Raw genomic sequence first — 9,516 nt, 5'->3', positions numbered from 1 at the left:
GTTAAGCAATGAAACCAATTAGTTAAGCATTGGAATTAATTAGTTAAGCATTTGAACCAATTAGTTAAGCAATCAAACTAATTAGTTAAGCAACAAAACCAATTAGTTAAGCAATCGAACTAATTAGTTAAGCATTTGAACCAATTAGTTAAGCATTTGAACCAATTTGTTAAGCAATGAAACCAATTGGTTAAGCACTTGAATTAATTAGTTAAGTAATGAAACGAAATAGTCAAGCACTTGAATTAATTAGTTAATCAATCGAACTAATTAGTTAAGCATTTGAACCAATTAGTTAAGCAATGAAACCAATTAGTTAAGCACTGGAATTAATTAGTTAATCAATCGAACTAATTAGTTAAGCATTTGAACCAATTAGTTAAGCAATGAAACCAATTAGTTAAGCACTGGAATTAATTAGTTAATCAATCGAACTAATTAGTTAAGCATTTGAACCAATTAGTTAAGCAATGAAACCAATTAGTTAAGCACTGGAATTAATTAGTTAATCAATCGAACTAATTAGTTAAGCATTTGAACCAATTAGTTAAGCAATGAAACAAATTAGTTAAGCACTTTAATTAATTAGTTAAGCAATCGAACTAATTAGTTAAGCAATCAAGCTAATTAAAAAAAACTGCAGAGTAACTTTGATTACAGTAATAGATTAATTGCACATAAGTTGAAAATCTACGCCATACAACTGACTGACTGAGGACTTCAGGAGGTACTGATTGTTGTATAGTGTACAGAGACTAGATAATCTAATATATACAGACATCTGAATTTCAAATGAGACAAGTTCTAGTGTGCTAGTGTAAGACTTGAAGCTTGAAGTATGTAACACGAAATGATTCTTTCAAAACAGCAACATATTGCCTCCCAATGAAACACAAAATGATCCATAATCTGTTCAGCTGACTCAATGACTCAATGAAGTCAGTGCAACCAAATGTCAGCTTAGGGACTTCATCGATCTGCAACAAATATTAAAAGTATATTTATTTCTAAACCATAATCCAAAAAATAATGATCAGTTTATAATGTCAAAGTTGTCCAATATCATTAAAGAACTTCTAAGCAACAAAAGTTGCACACAGCTTCTTAACTAGATCATATGCATTAAAAATATGTCCACACAACTATATACTACGGAGTAGGTTTCTGGGAAATTAAGATAAAAGAGCACAAGAATAATTAGTGAGGATAGGCCCAACTGTCCAATACTGATGATAAAGGAAAGATGATTCATTCCATGAGAGATTTAGTTAAGCTTTTTTTGTTTTTAGTTATGAGAAAATGGTACCAATTCTGTTCCAAACTAGCTATTCTTGAGTAGTATATAAGATCAATGTTGAAAACTCTAAAGCACCCACATTGAAAAAGCAATGCAGAAGGGGAATTTGGCTATGGGTTTTTTGTTTGCCTAACTAAATAAATCAACTGGTAACGTTAGCAGCTCATTCACCTAAAGCTCATGCTTTACAACATCATTTTTGAACAAAATAGAAATATATAACTTGCAACTAATTGCTTGATTATTATGAGATGGCTTTGCAAGGATATCGGACACAGCAACAAAACCATGGGGTTCAGCCTCCCGGAGTGAGCTCTGCTCCACCGCAGCAGCACCAACTACACTCTAAAATAGTAACTAAAGTATCCTAGTTCATAACTAAAAACAAGAAAAGCTTAACTGAAAAAAGAGAGTAAGGTCTCTACCAAATAAAAAAACTAAAAAATATATTAGAAAGGGACTGTTTGTCTACGACTATTCTAAATTTTAATTTTATCGGACAATTTTTACCAAGTCCTCCTCTTAAACAATGGATAAAATTTTGCATATTTAACCGTGAAGAAATCCTTATTAGGATTAGATCTAATCAGCTATGTCCAATTGACCTACTTTATCTTCCTCGTTCGCCTGTCTTTCTTCGGATTTTTCAAATTAGTTTTCATAACTTGTATGTTTAGTTGGTTTGAGATTAATTTGGGATTTCTCTAATCATATATATCTAATTTTTTTTGTTTAATTAAGCGTTCATGATAGAAAAAAATTATGAGATTTTATCGTTGTCTGAGTTTCCTTGAAGTTTGATTGATGTTTGTGTTGTGAAAATATCTTGAGCTAATTTTCAAATTGGAGGTGGGGGATTAAGGTGGATATCAAAGCTGCCCAGGTCCAAAAGAGAGGAGTTTTAGTTTGATTTATTTTATTTTATTTTTTGGCACCTATATAAACAAAGAAATATGAATTCCTAGTTTGCATAGGCTTTTTGAGTTGACGATTTGTGAACTTTGGAATATCAAACAACTGCAACTCATATGCTATTCTCTTGGGGTCAAAGATAATATTGTTTCAAATAATGTGTACTAGGTGTGGCTTGTGGAATTTTAGCTATGTGACCTATTTTGTTTATTTTCCATCTCTTGACACTGTTGTGAGTAGGTTGTCCAAACGTTGTCAAATTTTGAGGTTAAAATTTGCAATTAGGATTGCAAAATAAATAAAGCTCTTGAAAATTAGTTGCATAAGGATGAAAATTTGTCACAAAACTATAACTAGACATTTTATTTGTCTCTCAAGGTGCCTTAATTACTGGGTGTTTTCATGCTCCGGACCTAATACGGTTATATATACCTATTCGCATTATTTTATCGTCTTATATAGAAGTTGTATTATATTTGGTTGAAACCTTGATGTGTGACTTTTTGGGGATGGCTGAGAGCTATGCTAATCGGCTTACTAAAAGTGTTGGATTGGTATATGATGTCTTTCCCGGTTATCTGCTAGTTTTTCAAAGATCACACCCATGTTTGACTCGGGTATAACACATGCATGTCTACTTAGGGAAAGGGTCTAAGTAACATATATATGTTGAGAGAGTGGTTTAAAGAAATTGGTATTGCTACCTGTGCAAACGTGGTACACCAAATGACTCTTGGTTTCTTATGGTGGGCTGCAATTCTACAAGCGTTGAAGCCTTACCAGGGGGTCTTTTTTCTAGGAGGAATGGGGCCGGGGGTTACTTGAGGTCTGGAAAAACAACTTTGTTGCATAACATCTCCTCTCCACTGAGTTAAATGAAGATGAACAAATTAGTAGGCTAACGATTGTTGTTGGGATTTGGGAACCTGCGACGTCTGTATGAAATGAATATAGATTCTTTTAGATATTGAATTTCATATGGTACAATTTAATTCGGAAGTATCTTGCTTGGCATTTAAATTTTGGTAGCTTGAAAAGTATCCAGAGTTGGTATTAGACAAGGATAATATCACTAAACTAGCAGATGAATTGATAAAAGTGATAAACCTGACCATTTCAATAGATTCCTTGTATTTTGGCAGCTACAAATTAGTACAAAGTATATATTTGTAGGTTAAATCTCTGGATGATTTATATATTCAGAGAACTAGGTCAATGGCCTCTTGCCTTCCTCGATGAGGAATTATGCTTCTAAATTTTTGTTTCTTGTGTAATGATTAGCAGGGTATTGATTTCTTAGTGTCAATAGTCCTTTTATTTAAACTATTCTTAGTATTCTTTAATTTCTTTTCTTTTTTTATTTTATTTATTTTTTATATAGGTAAGAAGAAATCATCTGAGTTGCGCACAGATTATCTGGAGATAATTAATCGTTATGATACTCCCTAAATGTATATTGGGCATATCGTTATGATACTCCCTAAATGTATATTGTGCATTGTAGACACCTACTTTTGTCCCCGTTCCCGCAAGGGAAAGGTTCGATGATGAAAGCGTAAATCTCCACCTGACAACGCATCTCCTATAAAATAAACGAATCTCGATTCCCCATTTCATTTCACCCGAAACCTGCTATTTATGGAAACCTGCTAAAAATGGTAACTGTCGTAAAAGGTAGCTTCTAAAAGTGGCAAATCATAAAAGATAGAAACCTGTCAGAATTAGGTGTTGCATTCCTACATAAATCCTAAATGAGATAGAAAATGCGAGAATCCTATTCCTAATATGATTCAGAAATAAGAGTTACGTATTAATTAAAATCCTAACGAGCCTAGAGTTCGTAACGGGTCCAGACGCATTCCGTCATAAAATTGATACGCGCTAAAAGACTCGAATTAATCTCAACCTCTACGGATTTCAGGAATCCGAATCTGACTAAAGAAAACAGCCCAGACCCTATTTTCAACGCCTGGCTCTGGGCGCCGAAATCTTCGGCGCCCAGGCCTGGGCGCTGAAAATACCTGGGTACGTGTTTTTTCCTAATTCTTTGTGGATTAGAACTCTGCAATTCTATCTTTCCACGAACTCTTCCCTATAAATAGGCCCCTAATTTCGATGTGAAAGAAAACACAACAACACACAATTATATTCTGAGTATTGAATCCAACCCTTAGCCTAAGCCTCACGCTGCGAAATTGTTCACGCGTTCTGTCGCAATCGATCCATAAATCGAACAGAACGTATCCTGTCCCATAATTGAGATTCGTTAAATAAAAAGGAGAAATAGCAAAGTCAAAGTGGTTAGTTTTCTGAGAACCGTGACGCACCTCTCAAGGGTGCGTCGTAATGTGTCCCTTCACTAGTAGAAAAAACCCTTATTGCTTAGACCCCTGTTGCAGCATACATCGTATGCTGCAACTGGGGGGCCTGCAACAAGTCTGAACTTGTTGCAGCGTACAATGTTCGCTGCGAAAAGTGGTTTTTTGCAGCGTACATATGCCTGTACGCTGCAACAAGTGTCTAAATTTTGGCTAAAATCTTGACTTGTTGCAGCGTACAAATAGGTGTACGCTGCAAAAAACCCAACCTGTTGCAGCGAACATCTATTTGTACGTTGCAATAGGTCTGGTTTTTTGCCAAATTTTACACCCTTGTTGCAGCGTACATACATATGTACGCTGCAACAAGGGTGTAAAATTTTAGTTTTAGGGATACCTAGATTGCCCAAATACAGAAACCTGTCACAACAATAATAGAATATCGCAACCTGTATAACAAATATAAAAATAATAAATAGTATTTTGAAGATATCCCAAAACAAAAGTGCACGTACCATATACATTTAGATATATGTATGTTCCAATTTCAACGTATGCATACATTTTAACATAAAAGATTGTTCTATAATATCTAAACTAACTCGATCAAGCGCCCCTAGGCCAATAATAAATACTTGCAACCCATTGCTCACGAACCACATCAATTTCCTCACTAGCATAAGACGTATTCCTCGGAGTATAGACCTTTACAAAAACAAAAAAAAAATCACATTTTAACATTCAAGCAACTAATGGCAATGTCCTAATAGTCTAAAATACGAAGCAAGAGTAAGGAAAATTAATTAATTACCTCATCTAGCCTTAGGTTATGCATATTAAACATGTAATAAGTTTAAAATGAGTATTAGGTTCTATAGTTCAAAGTTGGGAGCGAAAATGCCTCATTTTAGCCTAAATATGACCTACAACGACCAAACAAGCCTTAAATGTACATAAGTAGATTAAAATAAGTCTTAGAAAATTAAAAATAAGCATATTAATCATATAATAAGTTTAAAATGAGTCCTTAGGTTATTTAGTTCAAAGTTGGGAGCGAAAATGTCTAAATATGACCTATAACGACCCAATGAGTCTTAAATGTGCATAAATAGATTGGAATAAGTATTATAAAGTTAAAACTAAGCATATTAATCATGTAAAAGGTTTAAAATGAGTCTTTATATTCTTTAGTTCATAGTTGGGAACGAAAATGTCATTTTAGCCTAAATATGTCCTATAATGACCAAACAAGCCTTAAATGTGCATAAATAGATTGGAATAAGTCTTAGAAAGTTAAAACTAAGCACATTAATCATGTAAAAGGTTTAAAATGACTCTTTAGGTTCTTTAGTTCAAAGTTGGGAACGAAAATGACATTTTAGCCTAAATATGACCTATAACGACCAAACAAGCCTTAAATGTGCATAAGTAGATTGTAATAAGTCTTGGAAACTTAAAACTTAACATACTAAACATGTAAATCAGAAGAGAGGGTGCAAGAAAATGATGTGCAACAGAAAATGGTTGTAGGAAAATAATTTCACCTGACTGACGAATCCGGTGTCAAGCATCCAATGAACAGGGATGTGAAAAGACTTGAATCCGGTGGCTGCTGATTCTCTTAGTCGCGACAGATTATAAACCCCGTGCTCTAATCTGTTTCAATTAGCATATCATGAAATTGCATTAGCTAGTTGAAATCAAAATGTTATACAGAATTGCAACAAAGAAAAATGAACATGAAAAATGGATGTTGTTGCATGTAGTAACAAAACGATTACCGCGGTCCTGGTCAAATACCTCTAGAACTTGCAGAGGATCGAGTGACTCTTAGTGATTATGAAGAAGGCGAACTGCAGCATTGAGCATTGGTTCCTGACCGTTCTGTGGATCCAAATACATATCAAGCAACCTAATGGTCATGAAATAAAAAATCAATTAGAATATATTTAGAACTCTGTTTGACACATTCAAAAAAATCGTTAGAGGTTTTGGCTTTTGAGTAAAAGTCAAAATTCATAAGGTTCTAACTCCTAAATATAATCCAAATAGTGTGACTAGTTTCTACGATTTCTGATATACCTCCACAATTTGAGCAACAGTCGAGCTGCTTTGAAGACTATCCAGGTACTTCTCTGGATGCACCTGTAAACAATTGAACTCCCAATTAGAAATTGCTCAAGAGGCAATGGACCAACAACTGCTTGTAATACCATGTTCGTATAATTATTCATCCTTAGAAATCATCATGCTCCCACCACCCCAGCCCCCGAACAAAACTCTAACGCGCACTTTAAGAAGAATATGTATACTTGGCCTATACAGCTCTCAACTTTAAAGAATCTTAAAAAAAAAAAACTTTGTTCCTTGGTAGAAGGTGTGTGCATTTGTAAATGGTCTGATTTGTGTATCACTTTGCCCATGTTCAACCTTGTTTAACATAGTCGAATCAAACTTGAGTTTCCAGACGAGCTCAAACAGTTTTTTAAACTTGATTCATTTAAGAATCAATATGTTCAAGTTCAACTCGCTTATTAATTGAGTTAAGCTCATAGGCGGACTTCTTTTTCCTTTAGATCATTTAACTAAAAAACTCATCAACGGGCCATAATTTATATCTGATTAAGTTATTTTTGTTTTGAGGAAGTATGAGAATTGGATAAACCCGAGAATTTAGAATATGCAAAAAAATGTTATTGAATGAGATTTTCAGGAAGCGATTATACCTCCAGGCACCTTGTTACAACCTTGCCATTTTGAAGCACATACTGCAGCATTGTAGCCCGACGATCTGAGAAGCTTCACCAAAGCATAACGAATACAATTTCCATAGAATAGACCAGATTTAACAAGCTGAAGCTCGTTTACATCCATAGAAAGTAAAAGAGATTGGACCACAAACTGCAAGTCACTCTCATACTGATCCACCGAGCGCTTAAAGAACTGCACAATGACAACGAGCAAATATAAATCTCTCCTTCACAGATATACAGAAGAACTCACAGAGTAGGTACAAGAAAAGGCAGGGCAATATCTTATGTGATAGGCATCAAATCACAAAAGCTATATCAATAGAGTAAAAAATGAACCAAATTGAATACTAATAGTATAATACTATCACAAATCAGACTTTGTTTTTCCTCAAAAAGTAAAGTTTATATTAAAATGTATTTGTTTAGGGACACAGACAGAGAAGCTGCTTCTAACAGAAGGATCAAAACTCAAACTACAGAGTAAAAGTACTTGATTTTCCTCAAAAAGTAAAGTTTCAATAATTTTAGAACAGAATTACATTCCCTCATTTCCAAGAAAGTATCAATCACATCTACACATTTCTTTGGAAGTGGCTTCCGCAAATTCATATCCGTAACTGAAAGCTATCATTGTCCAAACACAATTATTGTAAAGTAATCCAATTTTCCAAGAACTATCAACCATTTCCATCAAAATCAACCAATTGGTAATTACTTCAAATTCAGTTGCATCTGCAAATAAGTAACGTTTTAATTTGGAACAATTGACACTCTAACACTTCAATCATCAGTCAAACACTTCAATTATACTTCCTAGTATATACTTTGTGCTAAGCTCAAAGTTTCTTTACTTATTACCAATACAACCTAAGAAAAACTGTAGTATGGATTCAGCTTTTCAGTTTATTAACAATTCATTTTGTTTGTATCTTTGCTTAGAATTCGAAATGAGTGATAATCTGGATGGGGTTGAAGAAGATGATGTTGTGATGTTTGGAAGGAGCAGGGGCAATTCAAGAAGACAGAGTTTGGTTATTGATGATGAAGAAGATAATGAAGTTGAGGGAGGTGCAGTTGTTGTAGGAGAGCAGAGTATTATCAGCAGCTATTAAATAATGATAACTAACAGTAACAGTGCTTCAGAGTTAGAAAAAACAGATGGATATGGCCTGGACAAAGTTAGAGAAGTGGATTTAAAATTCCTTATCTAATTTCAGTACGCATTTAAATTGTGAAATGAGGAGATTTAGGAGAGAGAGAGAGAGACCTGGACAAAGTTAGAGAAGGAGGTCATAAGAAGATCAGCAAACTGATCAGGTGTATACTGTCTGTAGATATAAGTATTGATGTTGTAATTCTGAAGATAATCACTATTTCCAGCACCGAGAAGATGAATTCCAGCTGAGAACATCCCTTTTGCTTTCTCAATCCCCACCAATTTTGTCACCTTACTCTGGTACTCCTTGTAGTACCCCAACTGTTGCGTAAGAGATACCGCCCTCTGTAGTTGCAAACCCAACAAAGTTAGTCTTTAACATTCAAGTTAAGTTTTATGAGTTAACAAGGTTTTGCATGGAAAGATTGAAACTTTACATATAAGCTGGTTGTTCTCTCGGCGTAACCCGAACCAGCAGACGCAAAGTTGGTGCCAATGAGTAATCGTAGACTTCCAGGCAAAGAAATCGATTATTTTGCGAATGGTTTTTGGGGAACTCTACCTTTTCTTATCCCCTACAAGGCTACAAGCAAGAGGCTAGCTGGAACCATAGCAGAATAGAATTTGACTAGGGAGGGCTAACTCAAAATCTAAAAGAACAGAAAGATCTGATTGTAACTAGGCGAAAGAGAGTAAATGTAAATGTAATACTTCATAAGACCAACTCAAAATAATAATTACCAGTAACAAATTCAGGAGGCTGAAGATTAAGTCGCAAAATAAGCCTTGCAAATGCTGGTGTCAACAGCAAAATAGAAGCCTGCACTTTCAAAAAATCACAAAATAAGAAACTGCTCAAACTCCTGCATGTTCAATTGGTATCAAAATTATAAAACGTCAGTTAAGTGTCAGCGTATTGCCATTAAGTCAATCAATTTAATCCAAAAGGGTTATAGATATTCCAGCAAGCATTTTCATTGACTTTACAATTAAATTATCAGATAATACAAACAAAAGAAAAACCAAAAAGGTGATTAGAAAAGAAGAGTTCCAGAATCAAAGCTTCAAATTTACTTCAAA

General features: G+C 34.4%; 1 protein-coding gene across 1 annotated transcript; it reads right to left on the bottom strand.

Annotated features, from left to right (window-relative positions):
• Positions 1-812: 812 nt before the first annotated feature.
• LOC130470130 (uncharacterized) lies at positions 813-8,854 on the bottom strand. Its single transcript, XM_056839734.1, has 5 exons — positions 8,843-8,854; positions 8,548-8,781; positions 7,297-7,470; positions 6,610-6,672; positions 813-977 (listed from the first exon to the last, which is right to left on the bottom strand). Exons 1-5 carry the CDS (start codon positions 8,852-8,854, stop codon positions 813-815), a joined length of 648 nt encoding a protein of 215 aa, XP_056695712.1.
• Between the last annotated feature and the right edge of the window lie 662 nt (positions 8,855-9,516).

This window comes from Spinacia oleracea, chromosome 3, assembly GCF_020520425.1.
Source record: "Spinacia oleracea cultivar Varoflay chromosome 3, BTI_SOV_V1, whole genome shotgun sequence".
Classification (NCBI taxonomy): Eukaryota; Viridiplantae; Streptophyta; class Magnoliopsida; order Caryophyllales; family Amaranthaceae; genus Spinacia; species Spinacia oleracea.
This window is presented reverse-complemented; position numbering and strand designations above follow the sequence as displayed.